The sequence below is a fragment of the Pisolithus orientalis genome (assembly GCF_024613125.1).
Source record: "Pisolithus orientalis strain OTSU chromosome Unknown F5J12scaffold_41, whole genome shotgun sequence".
Lineage (NCBI taxonomy): Eukaryota > Fungi > Basidiomycota > Agaricomycetes > Boletales > Pisolithaceae > Pisolithus > Pisolithus orientalis.
Window position 1 is genome coordinate 54,303 of NW_026260822.1, and position 15,674 is coordinate 69,976.

The following is a 15,674-nucleotide window of genomic DNA, read 5'->3' on the forward strand; positions in this document are numbered from 1 at the left end:
ACTCCGGAGCCTCAAGAATCGTTCTAATCAGTAAGGTCAGCATGAAGTTATATTTCAGTGATCTGATTCCTCCTTTCATTCTATATACCGAAGTGTACGTTGAACTGGGAATTGATTTTCGGTCCAGACTTGTCGATGTTTAACCCACTAGTACGACCCACGAGACGTTTCTGGGTTTAGGATAAAGTGAAGCATGCCACCACATACTAATCGCAGAGCCTGACGTTTGCCGTACGTCAGATATCATTTTCTGCGATCCGATAGTGGTCCGTGCCGTTTGCACGTCCGGTTGCAAAAGATGGACTGGTTACGTAAGTGTGCCTTTGAGTTGTTCGCATGTTTTTTGAGCCAGCTTTTGGATCGAATACGATGGAAAACTCGTAAGTGTATTGATGGATCCTTAGCTAACCCCCGAGCCCCACCAGATTATGGATTTCTGATTAAATGCCAGTTCGTTTCTCCTGAGTGGCTTGGGCCGTGAGTTAACCGTATGACATTATCCTTGCTAATCCCTCTGCTTTTAACAGGTAAATTGCAAGCTTTGTTTCTGTAAGTGTGTACTCTGGAAACGAAAATTTCCTGCTTTATTTGTATCCCGCCTTGCCTGCAATCGAGGTCCATGATCGAGCCGTGTACGCTAAGGACGCCTTACGGCCGTGGATTCATGTTGTTGCCGCAAGAGACGAAGAAAAAACCAACTAGGATATGATCGATCCAGTTTCGGCAAGTGGGTGTTTGATTTCTAGACCACAGGTTCTCGAGCTGAACGTGTGAGATGACCGATGCTGACTGACACTTCAATTAAGATTGGTAGCACATGCACTTGTATGGGATGATGTCTGCGAACAAGGTGAGAGTACATGCCGCCTTAACCAGAATCTTAGGTCTTCGCCGGAGCAGTGCTTCGCGAATGGTGCCGTGAAAGCGGGCGCCGGTAGTTTGTCCGGACGTTGAAAAAGACACACCAATTACTAGTTTCATATCCAGAGCAATCGAGTTGCGAACGCAACCAAAAACAGGGATGGAATAAATTGGCGCATGACGTTCGGACTGTGTACAGTATATCGGTAATTGGGCTGGAGACAGGAAGAGGTATGCAATTTCTTGCTTGTGATGCTACCTCTACTGCGACTGTCCACGAAGAGTGGAAACAGAATTCTGGGCATATTCAATCCCCTTTTCGACCGGACAAGACGTATAATAGTCACACATCCCTATACCCCTTCGTTGCACTCGCAGTCTCCTGTTCGCCTCTGCCTGCGCGACTCCTCTTACAAACATGGCTACCTTCATGTCATGGCTAGACCTCTGTCTTGCTTGTGCTGGCGTTTATCTCATCAAACGGATTGTATCCAAGAAGAACCTTGCTCCCTTTCCTCCGGGTCCGAAACCACTCCCCCTCTTCGGTAACCTTCTGGACAAGCCTTCTGTAAAACAATGGCTCACCTTCTCAGATTGGGCCAACAAATTCGGTGAGTACATACTTCATTCATTTGACCTCCAAATATCGTGATCATCGTTACAGGTGATATGATCCACTTGGAGATATTTGGCCAACACACGGTCATCCTCAACTCTGCAAACGCTGCTGTCGAAATGCTCGAAAAGAAGAGTTCAATCTATTCTGACCGCCCCACCCTTCCCATGGGTGGTGAGCTGATCGGATGGAAGGATGCCCTTGTCCTCCTGCCCTATGGAGACAAGTTCCGTGAACACCGCCGCAACTTCCACCGCGTCCTTGGCGGCCGCACCGCTGTTTCTGTATATCATCCTATTGAGGAAATGGAGACTCATAAGTTCTTGCGAACGCGTCCTGGCCAAGCCTGCTGACTTGAATGCCCACCTGCGCACGTACGTTAGATGTGAAATGCCTTGCTTTCGTCTTGTGTTACCTTTTGCTACAGGACTGCAGGAGCTATTATTTTGCGTATTTCATATGGGTATTGCATTCGGGAAGGCGGCGATCCTTTCGTGGACCTTGCTGGGAAGGTCATAGACGATTTTGCCCGATACACTGCTGTGGGTGCTTTCATGGTCGACAGTATCCCTGCTTGTAAGTAAACAATCAGGGTCGCAGTGCGGTCAACTGATTTGTTTTTGCCAGTGGCGTACGTTCCAGAGTGGTTCCCTGGCGCTGGCTTCAAACGCAAAGCAAGAGAGTGCCACGCAGATCTCCTGAATATGATAAACCAATTATTCGAGCTTGCCAAGAAGCAGATGGTCAAGTAGCTGATGGAAAAATACTATGACGTTACTCACAATGTCAACTAGGCCGCTGGAATTGCTTGTAAATCACTCACCTCAGACCTGTTGGAACGCAAAGCATCGACTGAGGAAGAGCATGATATCAAGTGGACTGCTGGGATGATGCTTGCCGGTATGCTACCAGTTTCTTCTGATCTGCTTTAACGCTCATGTCCTGATTTTACAGGTGGTGCAGATACAGTGAGTCGTATATCCCATGTTTAGGGTAAACAGACAAACGTTCCGCAGACCGTTTCTTCTAACTACGCGTTTTTCTTGGCTATGACGCTCTATCCGGAGGTTCAAAGGAAGGCTCAAGCAGAGATAGACGCCGTCATTGGTTCTGACCGTCTTCCTACATTCGCGGATCGCGAATCTCTTCCCTATGTCGAGGCTCTTGTCAAAGAAGTCTACCGTTGGCATGCCGTCGTTCCTGTCGGTACGTCTCACCCATGACCTCACTGCTAATGCTACACCAATTTTACTTCAGTGTTACCGCACCGCCTGACCGTCGACGACATTCATAACGGCTACTATATCCCCAGGGGAACTCTGGTGATAAGCAATATCTGGCAAGTCTTCTACTGCAGATGACCATCGACACGGTGATGCGATACAGCCATCTTTATAGGGGCATGCTGCATGATCCTTCCATCTATCCCAACCCTATGGAGTTTAATCCGAATCGTTTCCTTCCCGGAGAGGGTAAGCCACTGCAAACTGATCCCCGCAACATCTGCTTCGGATTTGGGACGACGGTGAGATCGGACAGATAAAATCAGTTTTCATTGGCATGCTTACATCGTTTCTTGCAGCGTCTGTCCTGGTCAGTATTGTCCCCGCCCGATCTCTGCTGTTGGACGGGCTAGTGAATGGATTTAATATATACCAACAGGTTTGCACCTTCGCTGATGCCTCGGTGTGGCTCACTGTCGCTATGTCACTTGCCGTCTTCGAGATTTCGAAGGTGGTTGAGAATGGAGTTGAGATCACTCCGGAAGTTGATCCTTCCTCTGGTACCATCAGGTGCGCGCCCTTCGTCTTTTCACAGGTTTCCGAATCCCGGAGCCTTCTTTCCTGCAGCCACCCCAAGCTGTTCAAGTGTTCTATCAAAGCCCGCTCTGCGAAGGCTCTTGAGCTTATCCAACAGAATCCTCGCCACTAATCTTTAAGACGGAATGTGCGTCTCAGAACCAATCGTACTGCTCGTTATGGTTGAAACCCGTCTATACATTCTTCTCTACATTTTAGTTGAAATACCTGCGTATAATGTCTGGACTTGAACACCACGCGCGTTACTGTGGACTTCTTTAGATACCCATGTTCTTGGTATCCTTTATGTCTATTCGTGTTACCACTATCAAAGTTTAAATGAATATGCACCACTGATCAGGTTCCATAAACACGTGCAGGTCGACCCGAGCGGTTATGAGCGTGGCAGTAATCATATAGCACGACACATATTCACGCCTCAGTATGTTTCTACAAGACGAACAACAGCTGCGTCTTCACTCTCAGTTTCTTGTTGCACAATCAGTCCCCCAAGAGTCTAGAAGACACTCACCCCCATCAGTAAACTCGGGAAAGCCAACCTGAGATGAGATGGACTTGCCTTGTTCACAGCGACATACTTCCTCACTACCTCCTCCCCAATCACTTCTCCTATCTTTTGATCTTCCAGCAGATACTGCCGTGCACTCTCCACATCCAATGGAAGCCTTTTCGTAATCCTTTTCTCCGCCCTTTCCGCTTCCGTCAACTCAGCTGCCGCCTTCTCTCCACAACCCTCTACTGTTAACTCCAACTGGTCTCTGATACCGATGATACCCGCACTGATCAATCCGGCTAGAACGAGATAAGGACTTGCAGTACCATCAACTGTCTTGACCTCAAAATTTCTCGTCTGCGGTGAGCTCGGGTTCGTAAGTCGCACGGGTACTTCCTTGTGCTCGACTCCCCAGGATGCCCATGTTCCGCCAGACCAAATTCCGTCTGTCATGCGTGCATATGATTGGGGAAGAGGAAGGGTGAAAGCAATGACAGAGGGAAGATGTGCCATTAGGCCGGCGAGGAATCGGGATTCATGAGTGGTGAGAACGGACGGATGGAGTTCAGAGGGTGGTGAGGGTCCAGAAGTTGAGTGAACGGAGATGTGGGTGTGCGCCCCACTTCCACCTGTTGAGAGCCGAGTAAAACTCGTCAAGATACACTGCAAAAAAGTAACAGATGTTCAAAACAATGACGTACAGCTATTGGCGTACAATCTTGGTGCAAGGGTGGCATGCATGCCATGCTTTCTGGCGATGTTATAGATTGTCTCACGCGTATGGGCCAACGCGTCTGCAGCCTCAAGCGGAGGAAGTGGGCCGGTAACGACTTCGTACTAAAACGAAATTGTCTTGCGTTACATACGACAAAACGTGTCAGAAGACTAACCTGCCCTGGCGCGGCCTCTGAGTGGAACATCTGAAGTTCAATGCCAGATGTGGTGAGGGCATCCGCGATCTCCTCGAGCACGGTAAGCTCCGTTGTTCCTGACGCGAGCGCAGCAGTCCTTGACCACCCGTGATTGTTCGGAGCCTTGATACCAGATTGCGAAATTGTAAGTAGGATAAACTCGGTCTCGAAGCCAACAAGGAACTTTGTCTTGAGTTCTTCTTCTGCGTATCTGCACATAGGATGCCATCAATACCTCTCGTTCTCTGGGTATATCGGCAGAGTACCCACTTTACGATCCTTTTCAAATTCATCCTCGGGCACAAGGGTACATCCAACTTGCCGCCAAGTGGGTATTTCTCCTGGAAGTATCCAAATACGGCTGCATGCCCGGGCGCATATCCACACAACCTCACACTCGAGAGGTCCATGACAAGGATATACTCCCCACATACACCAAATCCTTCGGTCAGCGTCAGGAAGACGAGTCCGAGTGCAGCCTTCGTGATCGCAACGCCCGGACGAGACTCGCGGAGGAGCTTGTAAAAGTGCGAGATCGTCAAAATGCGGCAGTGTATGAAGTTGGAGAGGTCGACCCATTGGACGCGGATAAACTTGACACCAAAGTATTTGAGTGACTGATGTGGGTCTTCTGCAGAGACGATATCTGTGAGGACGGTGCCAGCGGAGACGGTCGTAGGGGCATATCCGACCCCGAAGTCGACGGATGGAGAGGACTGCGCGGTTGCACCTGCCGTTGGGTTCGTGGGGAGGTTCATCGTAGCAATTAGGGTTTAGCACTCAGTGTTGTTGACGCAGTTTTCGTAGGCTGGTAGGGGGATCGCTGTCCCCACGAAGTGATATATGTATATGATAACCGATACTAGTGCTAGAATCAGAGTTGATCAGAGGAATGTTTTCATCGATCCGATAGCGTGAAGCCAACTCGGTCAAACACCGCCCGCCTTGGGTGCACGCTATTTAACCATGATGGCCGCGATAATGCTACTCGGAGAACTTACAATTGGCCGTAAGACGGCCAAGCATACAGTCGACGTTTGCGGTGCCGAGGTGATGGTGGTAAGCTTATCTGATAATCTAGATGAAAACTACTAATGCTAATGGTTTGGCAAGTGAAAACCGGATGCATCGTTAGGAGCTTGAGGTCGAGCCAATCAACACTGCACAAGACAACTCGAGAACGTACGATGGAGTACTAAACATCGACGAGGGCAGTGGCCGATAGGGTCTATCTGGCTCCCGCTCTTGCCTTGGCGTCTACCTTCACGACGCCTGAAATACTGGATACTTCTGAGCGGTTCCACCGCCAGCTAATTAGTAACGAGTAACTTCCATCTTACTTCCAACTGAGGCTCTATCGATGGCTTTGCCTCATTAGATGGGTCTGGTATTCAGACTAACTGATCATGAGGCGTGGGACATGCATAGAAAGTAATGTATTTCCAATAAACGGTATGTCTTGTTAACACCCATGTACCACTCGACCCGCCCGGACCACCACGTACATAAGTACCACAATCAAAACAGAGACAACGTCTACACAAGGGCTACGACAAAAACAGTACCTGTACGCATACATCGATGGGAGGCTGCGCTAGTTCAACGATGTACAAGATAGTTCAAAATGTGCGGTCGAAAACAACGTAGAGACAAGCGCGGCTGTGGCAACCTCAAAACAGTTTACTTGGATCTGACCTTTACCTTAATGTCTTTCTCCATCTCGTCCTCGTTGTCTATCGTCACCACATCAAACATATCGTGCATGCTTCCGAATGAACTGGAGAAGGGCGTGGATGGACTGAGGGTAGACGGAGAACGCGAGGAATTGGTCAGGGCGGGCGAGACGACGGTGGGTGACTTCAGTTCGTTCATCCTCGCAGGTTCCCCGCAGGAAGGTGAGAAGGTTGCATTGGCGTGGTGGGTCGTCACCCTTGGGGCGAGACCAACATGCGCCCTATTGCGACTCTCAACCTGCCTAGTCCGCCCTCCGTCCTGCGGGTAAACACGTTCGGCGTTGATCTCATTGGAGTGACCTATGGTAGTGGAGCTGTTCGAGGGAACAGACGATTGATGATATGAATCGTCGTCTGAAAAGGATAGTCTGGTGGTAACTGGCTGACGTATAGACGTGGTAGGGGGCTGAGATTGATTGCGGTGGCTGCCAATCGCACCCATTGCGCCTGACCGGAGATGCCTCCAGCTCTTAGCTTTCTCGTCTTGGTTCGATGTGGTGATTCTGATAGCGCGGCTAGCTTGTTTGAGTTTGACGTCTGCTTCGTTGCCATTCGCAGATAGATAACTATGGAGTGCTTCCTGGCCCGGCATGGCCATGGGGTTTGGTTGTGCCGCAAGCCGCGGATTTCCTGCGACTGCGTGGGTATCGTCCTCCGATATGGTCGGCAGAAGGTCCTGAGAAGACTTTGTTGTTCGTAGTCGCCCAAGCTGGAACTGGTTCGGTGTGGTGTGCAATCGATTTGCACTCAGGAAGGGTTGACTGTTCATGAATTCCTGCGTAGCTGGGACATTAAGCGGTAAGTCTGCATCCGAAAGGTGTGAACCATTCGTCGAGTGAGTTTGTATCCGGAGACGCCCAGCATGTGCCTGAAGAATCACCTCCTCTGCAGGAGTGAAGCCATTGTGTGCTTGAGTCTGCCCGCGGTGACGTGCAGGTGGAACGCTCGATACCGACCTGGTACCCGCGAGCGATCGAAGCGAGGTCTGAGCCGTTTGGTAATCAATGCCGAGCGCGCTGCTTTTTAAAGGATTATCGAACATCGGCTCTTCCATGCCGAGACCCTGCATTGATTGTCGAAGAATATCCATCTCCGCATTTCCCTGCAAATCTCTCACGGGAAACACGGGTGAGTTGTACAGATTATAGCCCAAGTTAGTGGGTAGTGAGGGCAAAACAGGAAGCGGTTGCGAAATGGGCAAATAATCGAGGGTTGGCTGCGACTGCAGGAAATAATTCGGGCTTCGTTTCTCAGCTGGAGGGAGGTCTTGGTACTGGAAGAGTCTAGGAGATTTGCGTGAATCAGTTTGCAGTTCTTGGCCCCGAAGATTGAGCAGTGCGGCTTGCGCAATCGTTAAACGGGAAGGTGAGTTGTCCCCGCTTTTCAACATCCGCTCAGCGCGCTTTGTGGGGGGGATTGTGATTGTCAGCACCATCCTTGCTGGTATGAGACTCTACTTACTCGCAACTCCCGTTGTTCAGGACTATCTGCAAAACGCACAGAGACTCGGCAGCCAGGATCGTTCCAGCCTCGGACCATTTTGCCGTGCAGATTTTCGATCGTTTCTTCTGCGGCCGCACGCGTTTCCAGACTGGGAAATTTAGTAGAGTCAAGTTCCTTACAGGACTAAAGGGGTGACGAACTCACCGGACGAAAGCAATTATGCGAGGAGGATCGCTCAGTTTGGTCTTGAAGAACCGGCTACTTTTAATCTTGTGCGGGGCCGTCAACGAGGCGAGACTCTATAAAACCCAAGCGTTCGGTTCAGTCGGCCGCTGGCAGTGAAAACATTTCTGTCTATTACCTCTTCGTTGATCGTTAGGGGAAGACTTGGCGCAACCTCAGTCGGTCGTATATGGTACGTAAATAGCATTAGCTCCTCACCCTTCAATGTAGAGATTGGTTGATGTTTCGTCCTTTAGCCCCTCCATTCGTGCCTTGAATGAGCTTGGGTCGTGTTCGGCAGGTTGTGCTATACTCTGTTGCGCGTATATAGTTCCCGGGATACGGTGTATTTGCTATGCGTCAATGAGCAAGACTCGGCGGATCGAAGGGAGGACCAACGAACCTTGGAAAAAGATGGGTGGAGGTTACGGTACTTTCGAAGACCCTCTATGCATCGCTCAGCAGATTTGATGTCGTTGAACCTGATCGATTGGCCGTGACGGTCTTAGGTCAGCAGGTGTGGCAGACAGCTACTGGGCACGATGCCTTACAGGACAAAACCATAGCCGCTGTCAGAAACAAACGACGGTCAGGAAGGGCGTCTGGGACAACTGGAACTACTGACGTTGGCTTTTCACTAACGTGTCTGGTAAATGTCCTCACGCTCTTGATCTCGCCGAAAGGCTGTGTAAGCGCGAACAAGTCCTGCTCTGAATAATGTGGGGGAAGACCGTTGATATAAATATTTGGAGTGCGCTGCGTCGATATAGATTTCTCTGGGTCCGTGCTAGTAGGCGATGTCGATCCTGCCGAAGAGATATTTTCTGCAACCTCTTCAGTGCGGTGTCGTGAATACTCGATACCGGATGCACCAGGAAAGCTATAGGAAGCTACAACATTTCGCATGCATGCTCAAACGCGAAGCCACAGATGAGAGACGGGGCTCACGTGTGATACGATTTTGGATCTTCGCCTGTAACAAAGGATCTGCTGTGCTGGATTCGAGCTGTTCTAGAAGGGTTTCGGAAGGAAATTCGCTTGGATTATCTTACGAGACGAGGCCGTTCGAGTAACAGTCAGGGTGTGAAGAGGATGAAAGACGTACTGTTCGAAAGGGAATTAGTCTGATTATCTGAGTGCAAGAAAGCCATGGAGTTGCTGGTACTGAGATTGATATTCGAAGAAGGATCTGACTGAGGGGGTGGCGCGGAGGGATGTTGGGCAGATGCTGGAGGTTTTTCTGGCCTAGGCGCTGTTGTGTTCAGGGTATCTGCCGCCTTGACAGCCTTGTGCTTCACAGGAAGGGACGGTGGGATTGACAGTGCTACTGGAGCAGGAGGCTGAGGTGGACGCATTCATGGGTGGAGATCGATTGTACTTAATGTGACGTGAAAGAAGTTTAATTTGGGCGGATTCAGCGGAGAATAATTATGTAACCTTGTGGTCCTGGAGTGTAAGGGGGATAAAAGCAGCGCTCGTGCGACGAGGGAGATGGAGAAGAGGAGAAGAAGGAGAAGAAGAAGAAGGGGGGGATTGATTGTATGCGACGACCCTCCCCGGCATTTATAGCATCGCAAAGCAGAGTCGCCAGAGAGGAACAGCGCACGGGCCATCGTCGAGTCAGGGACACAGAAATGGAGAATCCGTTCCGGGATGCGACTCTCTTCCTCGATGCTTCGCTGCAGGCCAGACGAGGAGCGTCGCCATCCATATTTGGAAGGTGTTCAAGTTCGTTTCGGAGACCGCGCTCGGTTTTGGAAATGCATTCCGGCAGTCCTACCCAGCGGGACTCAGCGTATCCAGCACCGGACCAGAGCTCTGCGAATGAGTGAAAGCGTCGGTGAGACAGAATAAAGTAAGACATGCGCTCGACTGGAGCGCACCACTCTTTGACGTGTCAGGAGTTATCGTCGCGACGAGCATCACAGTCGCACCCTTGTGGATTCTCATGGCAACAGCACACTCATGCGGCACACCATCTTCCGAGGAGAGCATGAGCTGTGGGTACATGTGTGGAGGGGCGTGCTCCACCCGCAGCACAGCCGCATCTGGAGGGCAAGCACGCCAGCCCTCGTGCACAGCAAGGGTCCTGGCAATTGTATGTGTACAACTCAGGGCTAGCGCCCATTCAACCGAGTCTAGCTTTTCATTTCAGAATCTGACTTTGAATGCTACTCGGCCAGGTGGACTTGCAACGCCCCAAATATGACTTCGCAGTCTGCCCATTGGGCGTGTTTTCTGAGTTCTAGACACGCGCGTCGTTTGATAGGTGCAGTACTGAATCGTTCGTCCTTTCCATACTTCTATTCTATTACGCTTACTTGCCGTCCTTGCAGAACGAGCAACCCTATCATTGGTCGACGCCTCCCTTTGACTGGGAGTCTAGGCCTAATTAGTCTATCGATGTCTTTATATAAGAACCTTGTATAAGGAACTCCCCTCGCCTCCCTTCCGCCTCTCCACGTTCGAGATGATGTACCCTGGAATGTAAGTGGCTATATCCGTCCGTTTCTTCTTGCTGGCTGATCCAAAAACCGCGAAAGTAACGTAGCTGCATGCTTCAATGTTGCAGCATATGGTAAGGGTAGAACGGCCCGTTTGGCCTCGACTAACTCACGATGCGTCCCCAGTGTTGTTCCTGTACGACTACACACTTACGTTTGGAAGGGAGGTCGATCTGTTCTGGTGTCAACCGCGTCGGACGTGGGCGTTTGCTCTCTTCATCGCCAACCGATACATAGGCCTCTTGGGCCGTGTTCCTGCTTTTCTGGAAAATTTTCTCCCGCACAGCGGCGGTTCGAACAGCCCAGTGCGTTGAAATGCTTAACCACGTCCAACCGCGCTGACCATCCCCCATAGGGGTAGGGATGAATCGGCCTGGATCATGCTTCCTCTCTTACTCGATGCTACCTCCAGGTGCCAGAGTCTGCACATGACCGATCAACTCATCATGGCTGTTCTTCAACTCATTGGAGCAAGTGAGCAGAGTCTTTCCTTTAGGATCTTCCCGTTTGAGCGGTGCGCTAGTAATCATGATGATGCGGGTGTACGCCTTCTATGACCAAGACCGACGAGTTCTGGCCCTCTTTGTCACGGTGGCTCTGATATCTGCAGGAATTTGTTGCGTAAGTAGAGCTATCTGCGTGGCTTATGGATCGTGGTCACGAGGTGATGCGTAGTGGGCATTTATATATCGCGGACCGCCACTTCCACCACCGAAATACATGGTGCTAGCTGGCTGTCTCGGACCAATCTACCCATCACAGTATGTTTCGTTTCTTCTAATGCCCGCCGCTACGTTCACGCTCGCATTTCCAGGGCTCTACGTAGGCGCCGATTTGTGTATTTTCCGTTGATGTGCTTATGCATGTTAGGTTACGCCGCCGCATGGGGCGGGCAACTTCTCTTCGACGCCCTCATTTTTGTCTTCACACTTTGGAAGTTGGCGCGTATCGGTACCAGGGGCGAACGAACTTTCATAGACATGCTGATACGTGACGGTGCGCTCATTCTCTTGAAGTTGGAACCTTACTCATGTTGCCGATAGGCACCTTATACTTCGGGTGCGTGTGTCCATTCCTTGGTATATGCCACGATCTAATCCTCGAAATGTGACAGCGTGATGACAGTCATGAACGTCGCAAATATTATCGTGTTTCTGGTAAGCACATGTCCACAGCCAAGCCACTTTCGTCTCATCATTATTCCCTCTAATCTAGGTAGCAAATGTGAGTCAACAATTCATTCCGTATTCTGGTCCACCTGAACGCATTGGATCCGACGCCACGAATAGCCATGGGTGAAGTCAGTCCTATCCAGTCCGACAAACTTGTGAGTGCTTTCTTGGTCCGTTCTACGCCCGCAGCACATCGCCCATACTTTCCTATCTGAAAAAGGCTCTGTGCGGCAATGATATCGAGATTGATGATGAATCTTCGGGATCCTAAAAGTCGAGGTCAGTCTATTTGTCTGCAGTACGCGTGTTGCACCCATGATTGATATACCACAGTTGTGGGTTTTCCATCCCAGATATGCAATTTCCCAATGCTTATTTATGCAACTATCAATTTACTCCTAGGTTGGCGTATCAACAGTGCAGGGCTTCACTGATGAACCGTGGAGTCCCGCAACTTACAGCGAAGTATATCACACTGCCTAATCACACTCACTCTTGGAGAGTTTTGAGACTGTAGCTCATAGTATATTTTCCTTTCATGGTGTAATCTAGTTTGCGTCGCTTGGTAATACGGTACTGTTGGATTGTCGCACATTGGAATAATACGTGCATGTTATTTGGGCTTCGAATGCGTTCGGTAGTTTTCCTCCCGCAAGATTCAGGATTATTGCTACTGGGGATGTCACTTGGTATTTCTTACCACTTCATGACTCAGAACTTCGTTGCCACAGGAGGGTATGACCCGTTGCAGTTGGTTTACGCCCTTCGGTTACTAGTAGGGTGTTCGTGTTCCAGGGCGACGTGGGACCTTTGAGTAGATCGCGCAGGATTTCGCGTATATCACTCCCAAAAAAAAAAAAAAAGAACTGGTCTTTGATCGCGTCGTCCCCACCAACTGACCTTCCCTTGATTATCTGCGATCCTTCGTCAGGACGACCGATGCTGACCGTGAGTCAGTAAGCAGTTGGAGGACCTACAGAGGACTTGCTGTATTCACGTATCAGTCTCTGACGGGTTGGAAGATCTATTCAAACCCACTTCTCAGCCGCCTTCAAGTCCTCCGACGGCCAGGCCGAGGTTTTTCTCGTATCTTGGCTCTCGTTTGAAGATGCGACCAGAAATGCCCAGCGCTTATCGTGCTCCGAATCGTATCTCTAGATTCTCTGCCGTTCCGTCGGTCCAACTCATCCCAGCAGCCAACAACCGTATGCAGGAGCCCACGTTTTCACGTGTCAAATAAGAATGCTCCGAGTCGGGTTGGCCCGTAAGCTGTTACAAGCGCTTTCACCACCGCTTTTTTTCCACATGCGCTAGTAGTCACGACTCCGCAGATTGGCACTCTTGCTTCAATGATCGGCCGTTTTGTGCCGGTTTTTATACTTGCACGCGCGCGATATCATCATCATCATCACCATCATCATGGTGACCTTTTTCATTTCGCGCCTGACGACCAATGATATCGAACACTCTAATTGTCCAGGGCGTGCCTAGCGTGCACGCTCTTGTCAAACTGTTAAGCCGAATAGTCGCCCGAACGATAACAGGTGATAACCCAACACTCCTTCCTGTCCCAACCCACCAGGTCGAAAAAGAAAAAGGAGAAAAAGAATGTCGCCCTCGAAGACGACCTGGGGGTGGTTTCTCCGCAGGACGGAGTCCTTCAAAGCCCAGACTGAACCTCTCATTTCTACCACGCGCCCTGTCTCATATGTCAACCCCGTCCAGGAAGACCAAGGCAGCAGCAACCCAGCCCAGCAGTCTCACGTGCAAGGCGCGAGCGATAACCTTCAATCTTCCGATCCACAAGTAAGGGGGAAAGGAGACCTGCCACCTCCCGTTGTCGTTCAGAGTAGGCGAAGGGACTCGTCCGATGCGGAAGATGGGCCCAGCTCTCCCAGGATGAACAGTCTAAGACAATTTTTTATGGGAGAGATCGACGGTTCACGCGCCTCTGCACCCTTAACTGCCTGTTGCTTCACGACCGGTTTCATGTACGCCCCTGCTTTATCTGCACTACGCCGTTGTCTAAAGCCACCGTATCCGGTAGTGATGCGGTGTGTCTTTCCCTGATGTTCGTATGGTGTGCGTTCCAGACAGGAAACAGCCTCCAAGTATGCTTACTCCATTTCATCCCTATACTACTCCTGATGTATGTGCCAATCAGCTCTCCCTCTCTTTAGCACGTTTCTTCAACGGTTCACACAACTACTCCTTCGACCTCGCAGATCGTCGAGCCCTCTGCTCTCTGCTCTCCTTCCTCTTCGGTGCTTTCATCGGCCGATTTGGCGATAAGATCGGCTCCCAGACGCGTCTATGGGTGACCCTCGGCACGTTCATTCAGACAGTCTTCACTATGGCGGCGGCTATCGCCGTTCGGAAATCTGGACAACTGAGTCTTCTGGATTCCAGTACTGACCCGACCTGGAGCAACGTGCTTTCGTTTGTGTGCATCGTGTTTATGAGTGCTAGCATGGGTTTACAAGGGATTATGGGAAAGAGATTAAATACCCAATTTACAACTACTGGTGAGTCGAATACCTCCCTCGCGTCCTTGTCTCCCCTCTGCCCTCACTCCCCCGCGACATACTGACACCCTTTCCACAGTCGTCCTAACTTCAACATGGTGCGAACTCGTGACCGAACCCCAACTCTTCCACTTCCGCCGGCTAATTAAAGCACGCGACCACAAGGTTATAGCCATCCTCTTCCTGTTCATCGGAGGATTCACAGGTCGTGTCGTCCTTGACAAAATCGGAACAGCAGGGGCTCTCGGGGTCGGTGCTGGTATCCGTTTTTTCATCACCTTGTCGTGGCTCTTCGTGCCCACGAAGAAGGCTCCCGGGAATTAGCTGTGTGGTACATATTTGTGCTATTGAAGGTGAACACGCGGAATGGGGGGACGGAGAGCACCACAGACAATATGACGAGGTGACGAACGCAGCGCGGATTATCTCAGCGATTGTACAGCCTGTAGTGGTGGAAGGGGGTGACGCAAGCCTGGCGCTGAGCGGTAAGATTACTGGGAAGAGGGGGTTCAGACGTTGACCCATTGCCCATTAAGGGCTGCTCTCTTGCGCGTGCGACCAGCGAGAACGAAAGATGGATAATCCACATTTAGATTCAGTATCATTAGAGTTACACATGGCGTTCGCCCTCATAGTACTTATGGGTCCCACCTTTGTTCGAGAAGCTTCACGTGGGTGGCAGCTTGAAGCCCTTCGTTAGTTTAAAGGCAAAATTCGAATAACCTGATCCCCAGTTGCATGTTATTGAGCACTATTAGCAACATTATGGATGTATTCTTTCCAAAAATAAAATAAAAGCATGAAGAGCGTCATGAAAGTTATAAACACTGAAATGCATGACAAAGTGGGTATTTTATCCTACGAATGATCAGTTACCAATGCATGAACAAGAGGGCAAGGTACGAAAGGAAGAAATCAGTGAGGTATAGCTAATAAGAACCTAGACGACGCGTCAAAGCAAAGAGAGATCCTAACCTGAAAAAGAAAGCTTCTCCTAGCACGGTCATGGGATGGGTTTTGATGTATATTGCAACGTGATCTTCGATTGATAATGGGTCGTTAGGAGTTAATCATATTTGGGATGTACAACCAGTTCGTTATTTCGTCGCTGCGTCGGTTTTTTTCTTCTTCGAGGTAGGATGGAAGCTTGTTGACGGTATTCGAGCGTTCAAGTGCGGGGGAACTTTCGAAAGAAAAAAAAAGACGTTGCCATGTGGGTCTTCATTATGGGTCGCAAGTCCCATACTGTGAGTCCATAAACGTGCTCGGGTTCCTCATAGACACTTCACCTTCGAGCGGGCCGAGATGCCATGAAGAGTCTAGCGTCCCCTTCACGCCTGCAAGCACAAGAAACCCAAAGTGAGGTGATGCCCG

General features: G+C 50.2%; 5 protein-coding genes across 5 annotated transcripts; 3 read left to right on the forward strand and 2 right to left on the reverse strand.

Annotated features, from left to right (window-relative positions):
* Positions 1-1,279: 1,279 nt before the first annotated feature.
* On the forward strand, positions 1,280-3,409 carry F5J12DRAFT_785701 (cytochrome P450; the record flags this gene model as incomplete). The annotated part of the gene is made up of 11 exons (XM_051743274.1): positions 1,280-1,472; positions 1,526-1,796; positions 1,905-2,053; positions 2,105-2,220; positions 2,272-2,377; positions 2,432-2,445; positions 2,470-2,683; positions 2,735-2,799; positions 2,835-2,949; positions 3,060-3,270; positions 3,328-3,409. 11 exons carry the CDS (start codon positions 1,280-1,282, stop codon positions 3,407-3,409), a joined length of 1,536 nt encoding a protein of 511 aa, XP_051596218.1.
* On the reverse strand, positions 3,328-5,641 carry F5J12DRAFT_856488 (uncharacterized protein). Its single transcript, XM_051746710.1, has 5 exons — positions 4,972-5,641; positions 4,681-4,912; positions 4,492-4,627; positions 3,857-4,419; positions 3,328-3,793 (listed from the first exon to the last, which is right to left on the reverse strand). The coding sequence occupies exons 1-5, from the start codon at positions 5,457-5,459 to the stop codon at positions 3,716-3,718; spliced, it is 1,497 nt and encodes a 498-aa protein (XP_051596219.1). The 5' UTR covers positions 5,460-5,641; the 3' UTR covers positions 3,328-3,715.
* Positions 5,642-6,381: 740 nt separating this feature from the next.
* F5J12DRAFT_726187 (uncharacterized protein) lies at positions 6,382-9,005 on the reverse strand (the record flags this gene model as incomplete). Its single annotated transcript, XM_051741705.1, has 8 exons — positions 6,382-7,836; positions 7,896-8,025; positions 8,082-8,176; positions 8,239-8,263; positions 8,319-8,452; positions 8,503-8,581; positions 8,651-8,668; positions 8,725-9,005. 8 exons carry the CDS (start codon positions 9,003-9,005, stop codon positions 6,382-6,384), a joined length of 2,217 nt encoding a protein of 738 aa, XP_051596220.1.
* Positions 9,006-10,473: 1,468 nt separating this feature from the next.
* F5J12DRAFT_408445 (uncharacterized protein) lies at positions 10,474-12,297 on the forward strand. Its single transcript, XM_051739277.1, has 14 exons — positions 10,474-10,586; positions 10,643-10,677; positions 10,730-10,910; positions 11,016-11,077; positions 11,127-11,224; positions 11,279-11,364; positions 11,418-11,425; positions 11,474-11,599; positions 11,647-11,662; positions 11,718-11,760; positions 11,819-11,827; positions 11,893-11,930; positions 11,996-12,054; positions 12,109-12,297. Exons 1-14 carry the CDS (start codon positions 10,570-10,572, stop codon positions 12,207-12,209), a joined length of 879 nt encoding a protein of 292 aa, XP_051596221.1. The 5' UTR covers positions 10,474-10,569; the 3' UTR covers positions 12,210-12,297.
* A 772-nt stretch (positions 12,298-13,069) lies between these two features.
* On the forward strand, positions 13,070-14,785 carry F5J12DRAFT_856524 (uncharacterized protein). The gene is made up of 5 exons (XM_051746711.1): positions 13,070-13,766; positions 13,823-13,886; positions 13,940-14,300; positions 14,380-14,644; positions 14,693-14,785. Exons 1-4 carry the CDS (start codon positions 13,384-13,386, stop codon positions 14,622-14,624), a joined length of 1,053 nt encoding a protein of 350 aa, XP_051596222.1. The 5' UTR covers positions 13,070-13,383; the 3' UTR covers positions 14,625-14,644; positions 14,693-14,785.
* Positions 14,786-15,674: the final 889 nt, after the last annotated feature.

What these genes read in the sequence shown, in the direction of transcription:
- F5J12DRAFT_856488 (XM_051746710.1), bottom strand. Translation starts at nt 5,459, where the DNA reads ATGAACCTCCCCACGAACCCAACGGCAGGTGCAACCGCGCAGTCCTCT. An exon ending in AATTTGAAAAGGATCGTAAA is followed by an intron (nt 4,913 to 4,971) that starts GTGGGTACTCTG and finishes TCCTATGTGCAG; the next exon opens with ATACGCAGAAGAAGAACTCA. An exon ending in AAGATTGTACGCCAATAGCT is followed by an intron (nt 4,420 to 4,491) that starts GTACGTCATTGT and finishes GGCTCTCAACAG; the next exon opens with GTGGAAGTGGGGCGCACACC.
- F5J12DRAFT_408445 (XM_051739277.1), top strand. An exon ending in CTTCAATGTTGCAGCATATG is followed by an intron (nt 10,678 to 10,729) that starts GTAAGGGTAGAA and finishes ATGCGTCCCCAG; the next exon opens with TGTTGTTCCTGTACGACTAC. An exon ending in TATCTGCAGGAATTTGTTGC is followed by an intron (nt 11,225 to 11,278) that starts GTAAGTAGAGCT and finishes GGTGATGCGTAG; the next exon opens with TGGGCATTTATATATCGCGG.
- F5J12DRAFT_856524 (XM_051746711.1), top strand. Translation starts at nt 13,384, where the DNA reads ATGTCGCCCTCGAAGACGACCTGGGGGTGGTTTCTCCGCAGGACGGAG. An exon ending in AGACAGGAAACAGCCTCCAA is followed by an intron (nt 13,887 to 13,939) that starts GTATGCTTACTC and finishes TGTGCCAATCAG; the next exon opens with CTCTCCCTCTCTTTAGCACG. An exon ending in TACCCAATTTACAACTACTG is followed by an intron (nt 14,301 to 14,379) that starts GTGAGTCGAATA and finishes CCCTTTCCACAG; the next exon opens with TCGTCCTAACTTCAACATGG.